At 38.8% G+C, this 22,600-nt stretch overlaps 1 protein-coding gene across 4 annotated transcripts in view; it reads right to left on the minus strand.

The window, feature by feature from the left end:
- CADPS2 (calcium dependent secretion activator 2) overlaps positions 1-22,600 on the minus strand; it is a 527,120-nt gene that overhangs the window by 264,877 nt on the left and 239,643 nt on the right. For all 4 annotated transcript variants that reach the window (XM_066362568.1, XM_066362567.1, XM_066362570.1 and 1 more), the window contains exon 7: positions 13,145-13,256. In XM_066362568.1, coding sequence (XP_066218665.1) covers positions 13,145-13,256 — 112 coding nt within the window. The remainder of the gene's footprint in view (positions 1-13,144; positions 13,257-22,600) is intronic.

The following is a 22,600-nucleotide window of genomic DNA, read 5'->3' on the forward strand; positions in this document are numbered from 1 at the left end:
AAGCAATTTTTCACCAGGGTTCCCTTTATATTCTATAGTAGACACTTACCAAATATTTGTTAGTAGCTTGGTTAGTTGGTTGATTGAATGTTTGGATGGGTGCTCAGAGAAATTAGAAATCAAAATGCAAATGTAAAATTGTTACTTCACAGAGGTAAAAAGAATAAAAAGGCTCATCAAAATTTGGTAAAGGAAAATGACAGCACTAAATGCAAGAATTCATATGCCATTTACTTGCCAGCCTCTAAAAATTTATGAAACTGTTTTTCTTTCCATTTCTGGACTGTGATAGGTAGAATAAAAGTCTCCCAAAGACATCTAAGTTCTGATTTCCAGAACTTGCAAATATGCTACCTTACATGGCAAAGGCAAGTGACAGAGCAGATGGAATTAGGTTGCTACTTTGCTGACATTAAAATAAGATGATCTAGATCAGGGGTCTCAAACTCGCGGCCTTTGTGCGGCCCGCAGACTAATCCACGAAGTTCAAAATATTTTGGATAAAATTAAGTAAGCCTAGGGGCCTACTTGTATTTTTCATTTCTCTGGCATCCTAGCTAGATATTAGCTTAGTTAACAGCAGTTGTTATGCGAACTACAGTTTCTGGTCGTTTTGTGACACTGAGTAAACTGCATGTACGATTGTGCTTGTTGTACTGATTTTTTTTTGTTTTCAACTGCAGTGAGAAAAGTGTTGCGTAACAGTTGCCTTTTGTAGACCTAGTGGGCCCGCCGAATGGCTATGATCTTGCTCTACGGCCCACATGCTGAGTTGAGTTTGAGACCCCTGATCTAGATCGTCCAGGTGGGCCCAGTCCAATCACAAGGGTTCTTAGGTACTGAAAAGGAAGACAAAAGAGTGAGTATTGGACCAATACATGAGAATACTGAACCCGCCATTGCTATCTTTGAAAAGAGAAGGGGTCCATGGGCCAAGGAAAACTGGCAGCCTCAAGAAGCTGGAAAAGATAAAAACGGCATTCTCCCTTTGATCTTCCAGAAAGAAACCCAACCCTGCCTACTCCTTGATTTTAGCCTATGGAGATTCATTTTGGATTTCTGAGCTCTACAACTGTTAAGATAATAAATCGCTGGTGTTTTCAGCCACTAGCTTTTTGTAATTTGTTAAAGCTCAATAGGAAACTACATGGACAATAAAAGCTGAGACTTCATGAAAAATCCTAAAAGCTGAAATTTGATATTAAAAAAACACTAAATTTACCTTTTACATTTCTTCTACTAAGTGTGTGAGTCAAATATAATGTGAGTCAAATATATCTCTTTTTTTTTTTTTTGTATTTTTCCCAAGTGAGAAGCTGGGGGCAGCAGACAGACCGACTCCTGCATGCGCCGGACAGGGATCCACCCGGCACCCCTACCAGGGGGCGATGCTCGGCCCATCTGGGGTGTTGCTCCATTGCAATTAGAGACATCCTAGTGCCTGAGGCAGAGGCCATGGAGCCGTCCTCAGTGCCCAGGCCAACTTTACTCCCTGGGAGCCTTGGCAGTGGGACGGGAAGAGAGACATAAAGAGAAAGGAGAGGAGGAAGCAGATGAGCGTTTCTCTCATGTGCCCTGGCTGGGAATTGAACCTGGGACTTCCACACACAGGCTGATGCTCTGCCACTAAGCAAACTGGCCAGGGTCCAAATATATCTTACATATAGATTTCTATCATTAGCTTTGTCTGATAAATTTAATGAGAGGTTTTGTGCTTGTGTGTGTATGTGCTTGTGTGTGTGTGTATGTGTGTGTGTGTGTGTGTGTGTGAGAGAGAGAGAGAGAGAGAGAGAGAGAGAGATGATTTCTCCCATTCCTGAAGCATCCTGCTTGTATGAACCTTTTTTTTTTTTTTTTTTTTTTTTTTTTTTTTTTTCTGAAGCTGGAAACGGGGAGAGACAGTCAGACAGACTCCCGCATGCGCCCGACCGGGATCCACCCGGCACGCCCACCAGGGGCGACGCTCTGCCCACCAGGGGGCGATGCTCTGCCCCTCCGGGGTGTCGCTTTGCCACGACCAGAGCCACTCTAGCGCCTGGGGCAGAGGCCAAGGAGCCATCCCCAGCGCCCGGGCCATCTTTGCTCCAATGGAGCCTTGGCTGCGGGAGGGGAAGAGAGAGACAGAGAGGAAGGAGGGGGTCGGGGGTGGAGAAGCAAATGGGCGCTTCTCCTATGTGCCCTGGCCGGGAATCGAACCCGGGTCCCCCGCACGCCAGGCCGACGCTCTACCACTGAGCCAACCGGCCAGGGCCTTGTATGAACCTTTTTGAAAAAATTTTTTTCTCACTTTTATTCCACTTAGTTGAACAAAGTTTTTATTTTTCTTGTCATGAATCAAAATATTTTCATTAAGAATGGTCAATGAGGCTGATTATTTTGGTCACCAGAATAAAAACAATCATGCATATATTTCTAACAAATTTCAAGTTCCATATACCCAAATGATCAAAAATTATTTCTTCTGTATCAAAGTCTTCCCTTGAAGGTTCTTAAAGTCACAACTTTGTCACTATTTCTTGATGGCTCAATTACAGATACTGGCCTTTACTCATCTTCATAGATCAGTTTTATTGCCTGTAGGGTATTGATTTCCTACTTCCCCTTGGATGTAGCATATATTCCATCACAACTATATCTGTACTTTTAAATATTTATCTGGACAGGTAAGCATCATTATTATTCTTAATCGATTCCCCTCCAACATAAATTATGATTAGCAGTAACTTTTATATTTCCTTATCAACACAGTTTCTGTCAGAGGACACTGCGTGGGTGGGTAGCTTTATCATGTTTCTCTTTACTAGTCTGGTCATAACAATGCTTGGAATTTATAAAGGACCTTTCTCGACTGTCTCAGAGGGCTTTGTAAAATTTAAATTAATTCTCACATTATCCTTAAAAATAGGCATTACTTTTATTATATAAATAACTTGACACTGAAGTTAAATGCATACCTAAGGAAAATTACTTCAGGATAACAACGGACACTTTCAATTTGACATCTGTTCTGCAATCCAACACATTATTCCCTTAGTTGTCTCACAACATTACAGTAACTAAATTAGCATTGTTCTTACTCTTTGGTCGTTAAGTACCATAAGGACTCTTTGAGCTGAGTCAGTTTTATTTCTGTCAATCCATGATGCATGATGGTAGGATGGAAAGGAGGGAGTTTTACGGCATCTAAACTTGAATAACTTCGGCAGCATCCCAAAACGGAAGAGCACAAAATCCCCAATTGTGGCAAAATGTTTTGGGATTGAGTAATTTTCAGATAAAGAAATTAATAAGTATTGTTATTTATATTAAAAATCAACTACCACCCTGAAGAGTGAAAGTTATTCTTAGGTCTTCATTTGAATAAGAAATCTATGCAATATCTAATAGTCACAATTTCACAATTTGCCAAAATGATTAAGAATCAGGAAAACCTTCCCAATTTGCAATTCTATGTGTATGCAAACTAGTCAGAAGTCATTTAAATAATGAAAAAGGAAGACAGAGAGGAGAGTATGTGGTTAAGAAATATTGGTGATACATTTCACATGCTCCAAAGAACTGAGTGAATTCAGAAAACTGTGTGGTAAGCAGGACGAGTGGTGGGGACTAAGGCTGGGGCAGGAGAGGAGGAGAGAGGCTCAGGGACCCGCTCACGTCCTCAGGGTGATCACAGCAGAGCCAACACAGGAATCAATATCTTCTAGAAGCAGGTTTCAAGCTTCTTAGTTTGTGATACTCTATTTATTTGCGCATTTGAGCCTCCAACATTAATTTTACATGTACTATAAGCCAGAAACTGTTAAACAGATGCTGTTGCTGAAATAGCATGCCCTAAGCCTTACTGTCAATGGGAAATGGCAATACAAAAATGTAAAGTTTTTGCACAATACATTTTATATAATAATATCCTTTGAAGTAGACTGTGATGAGTTAAAGCAACACAAAATAACATAATTATCAATAATAAGGCAACAAAACCCCCCAAAATAATACCATAAAAATATCCAGTTGGTCTAAGAAAAAGGAAATAAAGAACTATGAGACAGAAAAAGCAATCAGCTAACTGACAGAATTAAACTTAATCACAGGCCCTCGCAGGTTGGCTCAGGTGTAGAGCATCTGCCCGGCGTGTGGAAGTCCTGGGTTCAATTACTGGTCAGGGCACACAGGAGGAGCGCCCATCTGCTTCTCCACCCTTCCCCTACTCCTTTCTCTCTCTTTATTCCCCTCCCGCAGCCCAGGCTTCAGTGGAGCAAAGTTGGTCCGGGCACTGAGGACGGCTCCATGGCTTCTGCCTCAGATGCTAGAATGGCTCCGGCCACAATGAAGCAATGCCCCAGATGGGCAGAGCATCACTCCCTGATGGGCATGCTGGGTGGATCCCAGTCAGGTGTATGCGGGAGTCTGTGTGACTGCCTCCCTGCTTCTCACTTTTATTCCACTTAGTTGAACTTTGGAAAAATATAAAAAAAAATAGACTTAATCATATTAATAATTATATTAAAATCAGTTTAAATGCTCTGATTAACAGGCAGACATAGTCAGACTGAATAAAAAATGACCTGATTTTATGCTGCTTCAATAAAGATATTTTAAATATAAGAAAACAAGTTGATTAAAGGATTGAAAAAAATATATGCTCACACTAGTTAAAAGAAAGCTGGTATGGCTGAGATAAAGTAGATTTGAAAGCCAAGACTATTACCAGGGATAAGAAAGGTCATTTCATAATGACTAAGTAATCAATTAATGAAGAGGAAATCCTAAATATTCATGCACCTAATAAAAGATCTTAAAGATGTAAGAAACAAAAAAATGACAGAACAAATCCAAAATTATACTGAGAGATTAATACCAATCTCTCAATAACTGATTTAAAAAGTAGATAGAAAATCAATAAGGTCATGGAAGATTTGAACAATAATTTGAATTATTTGACATTGTAGACAATAATTTCAGCTATGAAGAAATAATCAATCTACAAAAATGTTACCAGAATAAGTGAGTTCAGCATGGTTGGTGGATATAAGATTAGCATAGAAAAGTCAATTGTAATTCAATATATTATCAATATCTCAATTAAAAATTCCAATAAAATAATACATGTATTATTTATTTTCATCCAAAGTATGAAATATTCAGTGATAGATTTCACAACAGAAATGCAAGGCCTGTACACTGAAAATGTTAGACATTGCTACAAGGAATGGAATCAGCCCTAAACAAATGGACATATGGGGGTGGGGGGTAAAGTAGGCTTACAGCTGTGAGTACATGATGCAGAGTTTATTCTTTAGGGTTAATAAAGCTATTGTAATAATCATAACCTGCATTTTTTTAATATAAAAACAACTGTAAATCTACTTTTGCTCACATCTGTAGTGTGATGAGTTGCTAAAGTCAATATTGTTGATCAATTCCCAAGCTGATCTACTGATTCAATGCAATCCCAATCAAAATCGCACTGGGTGCTTTTTGTAGAAATCCTAAAAACTGATTACAAAAACTGATAGGGCAAAAGTAAAAATCTGGAACAGGTTAAACAAGTTGGAGTGGGGGTGGGAGGGAGGAGAGAACAAAGTTGAAGAATTACCACTACCTGATATGATAGACTTACGATAAAGCTCAAGCACTCATGGTGGTCTGCTACTGGCATGAAGACAGGAAAATAGACCAACGGAACAGAATGGCATGCAGAAACAGACCCACAAAGATTTAGACAACTAAATTTCAACAAAACTGCTAAGGAAATTCAGTGAAGAAGGCCTTTTCAATAAATTACATGATAATAACAAAAAAGTGAACTTTGATCTATATGTAGTTCAAGATGCAAAAATTAACTAAAAAACTTATCAATAATATAAATGTAAAAATCTAAACCTATAAAACTTCTAAAGAACACACAGGAGAGTTGTGACCTTGGGTCAGGCAAAGGTTTCTTAGATATGGCACCAAAAGCACAAGCCATAAAACAGAAAATTCACCCGCTGGACTTCAAAACTAAAAACTTCTGCTCTTTGAAACACACTGTTAACAGAACTAGAAAAAAAAAAAAAAGCTGAAGACTAGGAGAGAAATATTCATAAATCGCACATCTCATAAAGGATATATCAACATATGCTATGGTCTTTCCAAACTCAAGAATAAGTAAACAAGTAACCCAATTAAAAATTGGGGAAAATATGTGAACAGATTCTTCATCAAAGGAGATTAACAGATGACAAATAGCATGCAAAAACATGTTCAAAATGATTAGTACCAGTTGATAGAAAAGGAAAAAGTAAGCCATAACGAAATAATATAACACACCTATTAAGTGATTTGACTTTGGGTGATGGGTATACAACATAACCAACAGATCAAACACTACAGAAATGTTTACCTAAAACCTATGTACTCTTATGGATCAATCACCCTGTTAAATTTAATTTTCTTTTTTTAAAATTGATTTTAATTTATTGTGTTTACATAAATTCAGGTGTCCAACTGAATACATTCCCCCCCCCCCCATGTTCCCCTCAACATCCCCTTTGTCCCCCTCCCCCAATGCCCTCCCCCCTTCCCTCCAGGATAAATTTAATTTTCTAAATAAAATTAAGAAATAAGGGATTAATTAAGTATAGTATATATCTAACTTTGCTCTATTACACAGAGGGAACTGAAATGTCTGCTTCTACTATAGTCACCCACATGGACCCACACGAAGGATGCCTATTGACAACTTGCTCACCCTCTTTTAATGGTGAGAAAGTAAGAAAATGCATCCTCCACCTCTGCCGTGAGGACGGCAGCCAACTCCTCAGAGAAGGTCTGAGGCAAACCCACTGAGAAACTGACACAGATGATCCAAGTCTCCTTTCCTTCCATGGCAGATGTACAGTGGTAAGTAGCCTTCTCTACCACTTGACAGCATGTTATTAATGAGCCTGACATAGTTAATCAGCACTAGAATAGGTATTTCAGAAGAGTCTGCACCATATATGAATTATCCCTGCCCTGTCACCTGCCCGCAGGGTCCTGCTTCTTGTCACTGACATGGCTTCTGAGGTATGACAACAAACTCTGGTAAGAAGGTTACATGAAAGGATTAAAGGAAGAAGGAGCCCTTTTCTGGGGTTTTTAGTTTCAGGAAAGCTATCCTACTAGTGAGAACTACCAATATGAAAGTCTATGGTGCATGGTGAGCTGGATGCGACATATATGAAATGCAAATAAGTTTCCATTCTATTTTTCAGCAAATGATATTAATTCATTGGCTACAGTGCCAGTCATCTAATACTGGCTATTTCAATGAAATTAGATATTAAATTTTGCTTTAAAATCAAAGAAAAAAAACCTATGATTTCCCCAGCAGCTTCCATAATGCTTTTTTATTCATATGTAGATGAATCAAATTCATACGGTGCTGGAACTTTTCTGTTTACATCCTCAAATATAAATCTTGTCTGTTTGAGTGAAGGAAAGGCCTGGGTAATTTTTACAAATTTAATTGCATCATTATTTGTGAATAATTAGGATGGCTAATTATTCAATAACATATCTGATCTATTATGTTGTATGAGAACTTCTATGATTACTGCCTAAAATAAACAGGCAATCGGAAACATGTTTTGAACTTTGTGGGTCCTAAGAAGTTATATGTATAGGGTATTCAGTTAAATAGGCAGAATTTGGCTAAAATAACTGATGTGTTCCTAAAATTTTTTTAACAAAAAATGGTAATTATCTTACAGAGAATTCAATTTAACCAGAATTATATAAATAAGATAAACAAGAGTACAATCCAGAAACACAAGAGGGACAAGAAAAAAGGAAACCTGACTGACCAGTGAATTAAGAGTTTCTAAGACAGTTTTCTCCACAAAGACAGAGGTTTGAACACTCCACTACGTCGCTTCTCTCTTGGCAAGTTTCAGAAACAAAATTCATGCATATTCTGATACTCCTCAGATGACTCTCTAATGCTTAATAAAGCAAACAGAAGAAACAACTTGATGAAGGCAAATATATAGGCTAATTTTTCTGTGCTACATTAAGATGTAACAAGCTGCTTGAAAAATAATAGTTCATTTTAATGGACTAATCAATTCAGCAGGCCTAATTTATCTTAATATTAAAAACGTGTCTGAAATCAGTCACTACCTGCTGTTTCCATAGAGTATTTACATTTTTAAGAGAAGCATAGTGACACCCACTCCGGAATGTTAGGTGTGAACATCTCCCTGTTCATCAGAAATATTGAACAGGAGCACAGACATTCAAACAGGAAAAGATGAACAAAATAACATAAAATGAAAGCCTTCATTTCAAGAATATTACAACCCTCAAGATGTTTATCCAAGTGGTGAACAAACTTCTAGCCTTTTGCTAACTTAAAATATTATTTAATAAAATTAGGGAAAAAGAATACATTCTGGCTCCTCTGTGCTGTCAAAACATGAATTCTCTGATTTGCATGCTTCTCCATTCTCTGGGAGGCAGACGAACCAGTATCCTTCTGTGCATACCAACGGGTACCAAGACCATGATCTCAGGAGTGTATGAACCGACACTAGGTTATTTGTCTAACATCTGTCAGAAAAAAATGTCCTCATAGCAACACTTTTAAAACTGAAAAGTTATTTGAGTAGAAACTTCAAAACCTTATTTTGTATTCAAGAATACCATTTGGCTAGTTAAACACCTACCCAGGAGTACAATAATTCATTCTGAAAGACTCAATAGAAACGGCCTTGCCCACAGATAGATGTTCTATGGGATCATTGTTTAGATTTTTATATAGCTATCCAGGTAAGCTTTGCTTTTAAAATTTTGGAGGACAAAATCATCTTGATTATGATGAACTACAGACTAGTGGGTGCCTGACTCATCAACTTACTTGCTAGGACATACCCATAATATAAAAAACTCCCTGTTCTGTCTCCAGGTATTCCCTTAGCACCTGGTGGAGGACTGGCCACCAATTCCGATGACAAATCTCCATATGCCACCTCCGTTTCCATAAATAAATACTGGCACTTGCCATGCACAAACAAATCTGCATGTCCTGCACTTGCCAAAGAGCACACCTTCCAGGCTAGTGCCTATCGAAACTGGAGCTCTCATTTCAGACAACGATATGCGTGGATACATTGTTTTCTTATTCTTATGCATTGCTAATTCTAATCCCTGGCTACACATTAGTACCATTATACAGCAGTTCTCAATCCTAGATATGCATTAGTATCTCCTGAGGGCTTAAAATACTCCTTCCTGGGGCCTGACCAGGTGGTGGCGCAGTGGATAGAGCATTAGATTGGGATGCGGAGGACCCAGGTTCGAGACCCCAAGTTTGCCAGCTTGAGCGCAGGCTCATCTGGTTTGAGCAAAAGCTCACCAGCTTGGACTCAAGGTCACTGGCTCGAGCAAGGGGTTACTTGCTCTGCTAAAGGCCCACGGTCAAGGCATATATGAGAAAGCAATCAATGAACAACTAAGGTGTGGCAAAGCGCAATGAAAAACTGATAATTGATGCTTCTTATCTCTCTCCGTTCCTGTCTGTCCCTATCTATCCCTCTCTCTGACTCTCTCTCTGTCCCTATAAAAAAAAAACAAAAAAACAGAATACTCCTTCCTGGGTTCACCATGAACCAACTAAAAAAAAGTGTGAGACCAGAACTCATGTCTTTTCAGGTACTCACCCCCTAAGGTGGTTCCTATGTGCACAGAATTAAGAAGCACTTACAGAAATAAAAAGACACTGACAGCCAGAGATAAGATTCAAAGAGACATCATTTTGTACAATGATTTCTTTGCCACCCTCGAGTTTATGACCCAGCAAATCAAGAAGGGGGCCTGAGAATCAGTATTTTGGATAGTTTTCCAGGTCCTGATTATGCTGCTGATGCAGGGTACCATCTTGAGAACCCCTCTGGGCATGCTTCACTCTGACAAGGAGTCTGATTTTTATTTCAGAGAAATGACAACACATTGAGCAATTTTAAGGACAGAGTGATGTGATTTGTCATCACAGTGACTGAGGTGTGAAAACTGGCTCAGAGGAGACCAGATGACAAACGGGAGAGGGATAGCAGCCTATGACTGCGGTGTCTGTGAGAAAGCAGGGTGCCTTGAACTAGGGTAGAGGAGAGGTTAAGATGTGATGGATTCAGGATAACTTTAAAAAAAGGCTGACAGAACTTGTAAATAGGTTGGGTATTAGGATTAAGGAGAGAGAATCAAAAGGAATGTCAAGGTCATTGGCTTGAGAACGGCCTTTATGGAAGACCTGTGGGGATGCTAATCATAAGTTCTATTTCAAAAATATTGTTTGATATATCGGTTAATACACAATTAGAGATGCCAAATATGCAGGCTGGACCTATAAATCTGAAGCACCAAGAAATAAAAATCAAAAACTGGAAGTCATTAACACACAAATGATATTTATAGTCATGGAACCTACTAAGGTCATTAGTTTTAGATCAATGGTTATAAAGTATGGGTGGTTTTTGCATACCTTTCAGGGTATATCTGGCAACATTTGGAGTCATTATTGATTGTCTTAAGGGTGGAGGGGAACTACTAGCATCCATTGACTAAGATGCTGCTAATACCATGAAATGCACAGGTGAGCACCCAATAACAAAAAATTATCTTGCTCAAAATACCAGTAGTGCTGATGTTGAGAAGCTCTTGTATAGACAGAAAAGTTGTATTTCTTGTATGAAGAAAGCAAGGGAGCATAAGGCCTTTCTCAGAATACCAAATGATTGGAAAATATGCCACTTAGGTCCACAATTTAAAAATGGTGCCCCTGGCTGGTTGGCTCAGTGGTAGAGCATCAGCCCAGTGTGTGGATGTCCTGGGTTCAGTTCCTGGTCAGGGCACACAGGAGAAGTGCTCATCTGCTTCTTCACCCCTCCCCCTCTTGCTTCTTTCTTTCTCTGTCTCTCTCTTCCCCTTTTGCAGTCATGGCTCAATTGGAGCAAGTTGGCCCTAGGTGCTGAGGATGCTCCATGGCCTCTGCCTCAGGCACTGGGAAGAGCTTGGTTGCTGAGCAACAGAGCAAGCCCCTGATGTACAGAGCATTACTCCCTAGTGGGCTTGCTGGTGGATCCTGGTAGGGGTGCATGCAGGAGTCTATCTCTGCCTCCTCTCTCTCACTGAATTAAAAAAAGGAGGGGAGGCTTAAACATATATTTAGCCAGCTGAGAAATGAAGTAAAAGTAACTCGAGAATTACATTCTAGCAGTAAGACTTAAAATACTTGCTGTTAGACAATGAAAATGTTACAAAGCGAAATAAAGTAAAATTAATATAATAATAGTTCAAGTGAAAAACCTTGATTCATAAATCCATCAGACTGTGTGCAATCTCCAGGACTCTTCTGTTAGATTATGTATGCTACCCGGACACTTCTGTTGAATGGATAAATGCAGAATATACAAGCACATGGGAGAACCAGCGGTAGGGCGTAGCTCTCTTACATGCACCAAGAAGACAAAAGAGGAACCCTGAATGTGAGTGCAGACTCATGACTTCTGGACTGTGGGCTCAGATTCATAAAATGCCTAGCAGTGGAGACAGGGCAGTAGTGCAAAGGACAAAGAAGAGGAGGAGGATTTGAAATGAATAAAAATACTAGCTTTTTTTTGAGGGGGGGAACAGTATACACAATAATCCTAGCATCACACAAGCTGTCCATCATCACCAGAAATTTCAAGTAAGATTTGCGAGGGTGTCATTCCAGGGAAAATATCGGTGAATGCAGTCTTGCGACTGTGTAAGGCAGGTCCACATTACAGATGATGACCTAGCAGCCTACTCACTGGAACACAACTTTGTGAACAGGCTGCAGGTCCTTTTTCACAGAGAAAGGTGTTAAGATCACAGATCTACCCTAATTTCAAGGCTTTTACTGCCAGAAGAAGCTGAGTAAAATGAGGATATATGAAAATTAGAGGGTAAGTACATTTTAGAAAATGGGAGGTGAGTATAAGAAAAAAAACAATAATTTAATGTTAAAAGATGGGTGACAAAGACCTTCTTACAGGGAAAATGGGAGAGATAAATACATTTCAGAGAGGTCTGTAATGAGTCTAATCATGATAATCATAAGAAGATGATTTCAAATTTAAAAATGATGCTTTTAACCCATGGGCAGAAATGTCTTAATAAGAATTACCTTTTTTCCGTGCCTCCCCCTGCCTCTCTCTCTCTTTCCTCACTCTCTAAAATCAATACAGTGTGTCTGTAAAGTCATGGTGCACTTTTGACCAGTCACAGGAAAGAAATAAAAGATGATAGAAATGTGAAATCACCAAATAAAAGGAAAACCCTCCCAGTTTCTGTAGGATGATGTGGCAGCATGTGCGCATGCGCAGATGATGACGTAACACCGTGTATACAGCGGAGCAGCTCACGGCCATGCCAGTCAAGATGTGGATGGTACAGAAGAAAGTTCAGTGTGTTCTGTGGCTTGCTAAATTCGAATCTGTGACCAAAGTACAACGTGAATATTGGTGCATTTATAATGAAGCACCACCACATAGGAATAACATTACCCAGTGGAATAAGAGTTGAAGGAAACTGGCAGTTTGGTGGAGAAACCCCGTTCTGGTAGGCCATCAGTCAGTGACGAGTCTGTAGAGGCTATACAGGATATCTACCTAAGGAGCCCTAAAAAATCTGCGCGTGAGCCCACATCGAACTGCACTGAATAGGTATGAAACTGGGAGAGTTTTCCTTTTATTTGGTGCAGATTTCTCATTTCTATTGTCTTTTGTTGCTTTCCTGTGACCGGTCAAAAGTGCACCATGACTTTACGGACACACTATAAATAAAATCTATATGAAAAAAAAGGAATTACATTTTACCACGAAATTCAGGTTGGCACGTGGAGCACGTGTGGGAGAGGAATGACTGAGTCTGCGAGTAGGCACTTCGATGTACCTGACACACCCGAAACCCATCATGATACCATGTTAATGTCAATAATGTGCAATGAACCAGAGTTGTAAGCTGGGCTCGTGAGGAATCACAAATGAATTCCTTTCTGTAATTTATTAACATAAAGTTCATACACTGCATACTAGCCCACTTGACCTGAATTAAAGATGTTAGACTCATCTGACCTCAGACACCCAGAGCGGATGGCACTCACCCTGCCTAGTTCTTTATCTTCCAGGGCCAGGACTCCAGTGCTCTCCGTGAAGAGTTTCACCTTGACCACGGGCCGCGGGTGGGTAGTGGTGAAATCTCCTTGCGTTCCCCATCTGCAAAAACAGAATGTAAACTCCTTTGAAATGCAGCATTATTTTTGTTTTGTTTTTTTTCCCAGATAAAAGTGTCTCCTCAGGAGACATATGAAGCCATACAGACACTCTTGTGGCTCAATGAGATTTTTATCTTTGCTTTTGTTTCTGACAGATGGCTCCATCAAGAAGGAAAATAGCAACAGGCTTTACAGCTTGTAATAATTATTCAGCTGTTCCAAAAATTAGCACACTGCAATACAAAACAAGTGAGTGATAAGAATTATTTCCCTCTTAGGTGAGAGGAGGGAGATAGTGAGGCAGACTCCTGCATGCTCCCTGACTGGGATTCAACTGACAACCACATCTGGGGATGATGCTCGAGTACCAAGCTATTTTTAATGCCTGAGACTGACCATGTTTGGACCAGCTAAGCTATTCTCAGTGCCTGGGACCACATTTGAACCATGGACTTCAGGGAGAAAGGGGGAAAGGGAAAGGGAGAGAAGCAGATGGTTGCTTCTCCTGCATGCCCTGACAGAGAATGAAACCCGGGACATCCATACGCCAGGACAATGCTCTATCCACTGAGCCACAGGCCAGGGCCATGTGATAAGAATTTGAGGTAAAGCATTACAGGCACAACTATTAAAATCTACTATTTGTTTAAATCAAATACAAATACAATCCCATTTTTATGGATGGCTAGGGAAAATTGCTAAGGATTTGTTTACGTGAGAGGTAATTTCCCAGAAAACTATTTTTTTGCATCTGAGGATTTTACCCCATCTCTTTGTAAAAAGGCTTAACTAAATATTTTATTTATTTTTTAAAAACTGAAGTTAATTATCTCGTCTATTACTTTACATGAGTTTTTTGAAGCTCCAAAGGGAAAGAAATAAGTATAAAAATGAGTGCTTTTCTGTTAATTTCCCATATACTCTGCTAAGAATGGGACAAGTCTGCCAACATCTGGGTTTTCAAATCATCATCACAAAATAACGTGCTTCTTTGGCTTAACTTTTAATTAATAGCATCTCATCGTTACCACACACCAATTCATTCTAGTATATTTATAAACTTAACTGGCATACAGATGATATTAAAAAATCTTATGCATGAGAGTCAGTACAACATGAAGACAATGCCATGGAGAAAATAGACATGAAAGAAAAAAAATTAAGATTTAACAAAGTAAAAGTTTCTGTTAAATCACCAACTAAAATACCAATTCCTTATGTCATTTATACAATTTTTTTAAAAAATGTATAAATTAGTATTTTCATGGAACTATCTATCTATATTTATTTTAATAAACCTTATTCAGAAAACTTTGGAAACAGAGAACTGAAGAAAAGCAAGTATAATAAGAATTAAACAAATAATCATGATGACTTCCTCTCCCACACAGCCATTACATCCCGTGTGTGTAGAGTAAACCCGAGGCCACTTCAATAACTGAAGAAACTGGCATCCAGATACAGTTTGATCTTTTTAAATTAGAGTCACATGCCAGAGGGAAGAGCGATTCAATTAGGATAGAAAAGCAGCTTAATTTCTATTTTGAACTTCTAGAAGGGAGTTCGCAAAGAATCTTTTGCCACTTATAGAATTAAGATGGTCTGCTATAAAGTAGAGCTAAAATAGGAGTAAAAATTAAAAACAGATGCATGAACAAAATGAGGGAGCAGAGAAAAATTCTCAATTTAGTGTGTAGCAGCTTAAGCCTTGAATACAGTCAGGCAATCTGGGTGACAATGCTGGAATAGAGTCCTATGATACATCCTTGTCTGTTTGGTATTATGTGGTTAAATTGGGAAAACGAACACATGGAAACATTTACTTCTAATTGCGTTTTTATAAATATTACATGTATATATAATATATATATAGCATATGTATGTATGTATGTGTGTGTATGTAGCTTTTCCGTGAATACCTGAAGGGTAAAAATTTATTCTCCATTATGAGTACAATGTTTTATACACACACACACACACACACACACACGCGCGCGCGCTGGGTGGCCATAAGGTCAAGCTTGTTAACTGTGCTGACAAAATTTTTTAGTATCAGCTGTGGGCCAGTTAAATTTGTGCTATCTGTCTTTTCCTCATTGATTTTTTGGTATCCTTTATATGGCAAGGTAGAAGTACTATAATCTCCCACCAGGAGCGAGTTTTTTGTCACTTTCCCTTCATATTTTCTCAGATTTTAGTGTCTATTTGGTGATGTAAAAATGTTCCACAGTAACCATGCTCTTGAAGTATGACCTGTTTATCTCTTCCAGTCCCAAGGCCATGATTATTTGTCAGTGATTGGATCTGTGTAAAATTAGAGAACTAACCCTATGCTGGGAAGGGTTAAATTAGAGTCATGTACCATTAAGTACAGACCAGCTTAGAGAAGCCACACAAATAATCTAATCAACCTATTCCACATATAGGCAGCAATTTATGGGAAAACAGAGTTAGCTAAGATTTACAGAAAGCCATTAGTAATCTAGAACTTGGAAGGGAATCCAGGACATCCACTCCCCAAACCAGTACACCAATGAAGGCAGGAAACCGCTGACTATCACAGGACCCAGTGTAAGCCACAAGAATACCTCTACCTATAACATCTGCCATGCTAACAAACCAGCTCCTGTGAAAAGGGCTTGAATAACATGCTTTCAGGTGGGGAGAAATCAAGGTACAAGGACACTGACAGGTCCTAGCAGTTGTAACAGACTAAGCTCTTACTGACATTAAACAAAATGTGCAGTTTTAAAGGGGTGCATAAATATAAATATGGTATATGGTAGCCCTTAATACTACAAACATAAACAGACATCCCCTTGACAGTTTCTCCTGCGAAAAATAAAAGTTAAAAAGATACGTACAATTAGAAAATGCTTATGAAATCTACACTAAATGAATTAAAAACCAAAGGCCTTCTTCCTCTATTCCCCAAAAAAGACAGGGGAAAGAAGGAAGAAGATAACATCTTCAATATTCACCATGGTATTTCCTTGATTCCTACTTAATTGGCATGTTTAAACACTTTCAGGAATTAATACCAGTTATTATCTTCCTACTCTTTCCTCTATGTTATGTGATGAGAGAACACATTTACCCTTGGCTGTCAATTTTCTTTGACTCAAAATGCATTGCCTTTTTCTACTTCTATGAGTGCATTTTTTATGAGGAGTCAGACTTCCAGTGTAAATCTTCAAATGAATAAAATATCTACAAAGCACCTTTATGAGGACAGTGGGACTTCCTAGCTATCGAAACACAGGGTAGTTCATCTATCAGCTGAAATAACTGATGTTAATTCTGCAGCTGCTCTTACATAAAGCAGACTGGAAATTTGTATCAGAAGTCAAAATACACGTTCAGGTCTACTCATCCGGGAAGACTGTTTCTAGAGATTTATCCTAACTGAATAATCATGAGTCCTATTGGAAAAGATGGTAAGCAGGAACGTATTCACTGCAGCATTATGTATAACAACAAAAACAAGCAACTGATATTAGGGGAATGATTATGTACATTATGTGGCATACCATGGATTATTTGCTGCTTATTATGATGGTTTTGCAGATGATGTAAAAGCATATATGGTGTAAAATAAAAAAAGAATGGAGAGGGCACAAAGCTGAATGTGGCCTTTTACTTTTTAAAAAAAGCCATTTCTTTGTTATGTGCCTGTCATTATTCTAGTGTCAGCAACCAGTCTCTATCCTTTTGGAACTTATACTGTAATACAGGATTATAGATAATAATTTTATCATTCTATACAGCAACATATCTTCCTCCCACCAGGTCTTGCATTCTTTTTGGTTCCTGTTAGCATTTACTCTCTCTCACCATTGCCCCCTCCATTCAAATCCGTCAATATCCCCCTTGTGAATATATAGTACTGTACATCCCTGACTACAGAAGGTAAACGCAGAAAAAACAGACTCAGCCCACATTCCTTGTCTATGACCAGCACTGGAGAATTAAAGAAGGTGTATGAAATGTCAGAAGTTATTTCATCCATCTCTATGTCCTTTTATGCATCCAATGTGTGACTGGCACTGGGACAGGGTGGGCACTGGAAAAACTCAAGATGACGGATGCTATGCTAAATGCGCTCAGACTGGTAGGAAAGACAGACATGTAAGTCCATAAATATACATAATAAATCAAAGCACAAAGAACTGAATGGGGTTCTAAACTGCATCTGTTAATGACTTCTTAGATGGAGCACTTTTTTTTATTAGTCACCTGAATTTCTCTTATGACTTGCTTTTTTATTACCATCGTCAATTTATTAGAAGACATTATTTTAATAGATGGTTTTATAGAACTCTTTATACGGTAAAGACACTTACTGTTTCTGATACACATAACAAATACTGTCACACCTGGTTATTTTCTATTTAACTCTTGTTTGTGGCTTTTTAAAATGTATATTTTAAAAATATTAGGTGGCCCAGTTCTATCAACTTGATTTATAGTTTCTGATTTTAACAACATAGTCTCTCCTTCACCAAAATTGTATGAATATTAACCTGATTGCTTACGCACTCCCTTAGTTTAAATCTTCTAGTTGTCTGAAATTTAATAATGCTATTAAATGGCAGTTTCATTTAACTCTTCATCTATCCAAATCTTACTTGGTTTATAAGTCAAATGTGTTTATATTATGTAAACTTGAATTTGGTTTTGAATTTTCTGCCTTATAGACTTATTCTACTGAGCTGTGTTATCCTGTTTAGATTCTTGTAGCATTATTAGATATGATAATGCCAGTTAGAACAGAAAGGAAACAGATATTTTGACTTACTATAATTCTATTCCAGAAAAAGAAGATCCTTCCATTTATTAAAATCTGTCCTAACATTCCTTGGTTAAGACTTAAACTTTTTTCTTCTTCTAGGTAGGTCCTACACATTCTGTGTCAAATTAATTTCATAGTTTATATTTTGGGATGCTAAGTAACCTGTGTCCTTTACACTGTCTGACTACTGCTGGTATACAAGGAAGTTACAAGCTCTCTTCTTTTTTCCTATTGATAGCTTTGCCTTATTTGCAATCTAGCGATTCCTTTTATGAATGATGTTCCTCACCAAATTACCATTAATTTCATGACAGAGATGGAGCTATTACAATAATCAAATAACAATGGCATATCATTCCAAATGCATCATTATTTTTACAAACAATCCAACTACAGACAACTTATTTTCATAATTTAGACATTTTAAAGATTAACACAATATAATATTTATCCAAAATATTTACCTCAATAAAAGCTTTGGTTCATAACTTAAATCGCCAAGCACCAGATATTTGGTAGCACTGATATAGCTATTCTCTTGAGAAAGTAAAAAAATCTCCCTGTTTTCTGCAATTGATTTCAAATAGGTTTGAGGTCTCTTTTACTGTCCAATAAAGAATTTTCCCAAGAAAAGGAGTTGGAGTCACACAACTCTAAATAAACAGTATTGTTTTGAGGTTTTTTTCAATTACTTGTGTTTGCTGGCAAAGTAGATAGATGGGCACCCTTTACAGTTCTTTAACAGGGACCAAGAGGGAAAAAGATGCTCGCGATGGGATGCAATTAGTTGATCAGAGAGGCCTGACATTGCCATGTATCATCTGCAGCTGTGTGCCTTCTTGAGCATGGATGCCAGGGAACCCTTCCTGGCCAACTGAGGACACATAGCTGGGTCCCTGCTTGTGCAGCTACCTTGATGCAGATGAGCTTTAATATGCTTTAGTTATGTAAAGAGAGCTGTATCCCTTCCCTGGATCTGTTGGTCTACTGTCAGTTGCTGTCCTGCTCATGATGGCCATTAATACTCTGAAACCAGTCTGAAACAAATGCGTATGTAAAATAGGTACAGGAACAGGATTTGTAAAATCTACAAAGTAACTACAAGACCTCACTATTATGAATGTACAGGGCTATGGGTTTTTAAACTGAATAATTTGAAATTGGGAATTAAGTTTAAAAAGAATTACTAAGACCCTGCTTATTAATTATAAAAATGAAAATGAAAAAATAAAAGGCATATTAAAAACAATGTTAACCACTGTTACCAATGTTTTTAAATAAAGCATTTCTGATTGATACAAACAATTAAGATAGCCATTTCTGGAAAGTTTTTTTTCGGTAGAAGACACTCTTGGAAGAGCAGCTTTTGATACTTAAAAAGTTTAAGATTTCTAAGTAATTTCCTAGGGCCTAAATGTATCAGAGTTTTATCCAGTTCTGATAAATGTAAGCCAAAGATTAAAGAAATGATGAAGAATACTCCATTTGCATGAGAATGCAGGTAGTTGGTGACACATCATTTACTATAGTCAAAACTGTAAGAGGTGAAGAGACTTATTTGAAAAATTCAACTGATTTCAATAGGATATTGAAAATTCAGGACTAGAACTTTTGCTAAAAGGCTACAAAGATACAGAATTGAGAGGTATTAACACAGAGATGGTAGTAGAAGCTACGACAATGAATGAGCTTGTGAAGGGTGACCATGAAATTTCATGATGGTATGAATTGGTATCTTATAATACAGGCCCCTATATGTATGTGTGTATGTATGTGTATGTGTGTGTGTATCTCCTTGTCAGTGTGCACCCAAATGCAGATTTATTCTTTCTTTTAAGTAAATTGGACATTCAGGTAGTTCTATAACATGTTTTTATATAACACTACGTATTGATCATCTGTGTGTATCAGTACATAGATTTACACAATTCTCTTTAAGACTGCATGCCTGGACCATAATTTATTTGGTCTTCCCCTCTTCTATGGATGGGTCTGGAGGTTGTTTTCCATTTTAACTAGTATAAGAAAGGCTGAAAAAGAGGGAAGAGAAAATGGCGACAGAGTAGGCGGACGTTACAACTCCCACCTCCCAGAACCAAAGTGGATTACAACTTAACTTAGGAACAATCATCTTGAAAAACCAACTTTGGACTAAACTAAGAGGAATCTATAACCAAGCATCACCAAAGAAACCACACTGAGACTGGTAGAAAGGGGAAGATGCGGAAAGAGCTGCCCCACTCCCAGGAGCAAGAGGCGGCCTGGAGAGTCTCTCATGGCAGAGTGGGTCTCCCGGAGAGTTGTGGGTTCTCAGTCACAGGACTGGAACCTCAGCCTGGAGCCCCAGAGACTAGAAGATGAGTACGGACAGTATTTAGCTGAAAAAAGAGCCAGGTTACTGTTTGTGAAAGGGAGAGAGAACTCTCAGACCTAGGCTTTGTCTTAAAGGGACCGCACAGAAAACCTCACTCACAGTCACTTACCCAGGGCTCCGGGAGCGGGGAGCACTGAGAGAACTGGAGTTACTAGAGGAGAGTGTAGTCTCAGGGGCACAGGAAGAGACTGTGGGGGACAGCCACCCTGACCCTGTACAGGGTCACTCCCCAAACCTAAAGTGGCCATTTTTTCCTGGGAGAACCAATACCAGCAAAGGAAAGCAATTACCCTGCCCACCAGAGGCTCTCCTGCTCCAGTCAGTGCAAAGAGATGCTTAGAAGAAGGGGGTGCATCAAGGACACAGGTTTTGAGTGCTGAAGTCTGGGCTGCACTGCCTCCCCAAACTGCTGAGTACCCTCTGAGGGGCAGGAGGGTCCAGCTGTGGCAGTGGCCACAGCACTCAGCCCACGCTGTGGCAGGGGCAGAAGACTGGCAAGGCAGCTCACATGGCGGTGGAAAGAAGCAAAGCCCAGAGAGGCATCCTCTGTGCCCGGTAGTGCTGGTGTCTAGGAGAGCAGCTGATATTTATAAGGGCAGCTGGGCCCAGCAGAGGTAGCCACAAATTCTGGATCACTTGTAGCTCCAAGAAGGTTGCTAAGGGCTAGTTATAAGCAGTGACACCCACTGCTCTGCACCAGGTTCCAGCCAGGGAGGTCCAGGTCTGATACATCCAGTGGCCAGATACAGACAGCATCAGCTCAGGACCAACAACCCTAGTTAGAGTGCTATCTTAAAGAAGAGCTCCTCACACCTGACCCAGCTAAGGCATAGAAAATGCTGACAAATAGCAAAAAGAGCAGTAGCAGCAGACAAGTAGCCCACAGTGAATTACAAACAACAGCTGAGGCCAACCAAGAAGATCTTGAAACAACACAACTGAAAGCTGGAGGCAGAAAACACCAACCCTATACTCAGCTAGCTATACAAACAGCACATTCAAAGAAACAGTCTATACAGAGACAAAATGGGAAGACAGAGAAATGCAATGAAAATGAATTAACAAGAGAAATCTCCAGAAAAGGAAGATTGGCATGTTTATGGCAGCATTGTTTACAATAACCAAGATCTGGAAACTGCCCAAGTGTCCATCAGTGGATGAGTGGATTAAAAGGTTGTGGTGCATATGCACAAGGGAATAGTATGGGGCCATGTAAAAGAGAATGAGATAGAAATAACCAAGATACCAGATGCAGAGTTTAGAATAATGATTGTTAGGGTGCTCAAGGATCGTAGAGCAACAATAGATGGACATAATAAGCATCTAAACAAAGAGATAGCAAGCACCAAAAAGGACATTAAAATCATAAAAAATAATCAGACAGAAATGACAAACACAATTTCAGAAATGAAGACGACACTACAAGAAATTTACAGCAGGCTGGATGAAGCAGAGGATTGAATCAACGATTTAGAGGACAAGATAAATGAAAGCATGGAAGCAGAACAGCAAAAAGAAAAGAGGATCAAAAAGTCTCAAGAAACTCTAAGAGAGCTCTGTGACAACATAAAGAGAAACAACATCCATATCATAGGGTTCCTGAAGGAGAAGAGAAAGAACAAGCAATAGACAATCTGATTGATGAAATCATAGCTGAAAACTTCCCTAAATTGATGAAGGAAAAAGTCACACAAGTTCAAGAAGCACAGAGAGTCCCATTAAAGATGAACCCAGAGACCTACACCAAGACACATCATAATTAAAATCCCAAAGCTAAGAAATAAAGCAAGAATACTAAAAGCTGCAAGAGAAAAGCAGACAATCACCTACAGAAGAGCCTCCATAAGGATGACATCCGACTTTTCAACAGAAACACTTGAGGCCAGAAGGGAATGGCAAGAAATATTCAAAGTAATGCAAAACAAGAGCCTACAACCAAAAAAAAAGAATTCAAGGAATTCATTACAACCAAACCAATGCTGCAAGAAATGTTAAGGGGCCTGTTGTAAACAGAACAAAGGGGAGAAATATCTAGTATAAGAGGAACGTAGATTTAAAGAATAAAATGGCAAAAGACACCTACATATCAATAATACCCTTAATTGTAAATAGATTAAATGTTCCAATCAAAAGACATGGGAAGCTGCGTGGATAAGAAAACAGGACCCATACATATGCT

This window comes from Saccopteryx leptura, chromosome 2 (assembly GCF_036850995.1).
Source record: "Saccopteryx leptura isolate mSacLep1 chromosome 2, mSacLep1_pri_phased_curated, whole genome shotgun sequence".
Taxonomy (NCBI): Eukaryota; Metazoa; Chordata; class Mammalia; order Chiroptera; family Emballonuridae; genus Saccopteryx; species Saccopteryx leptura.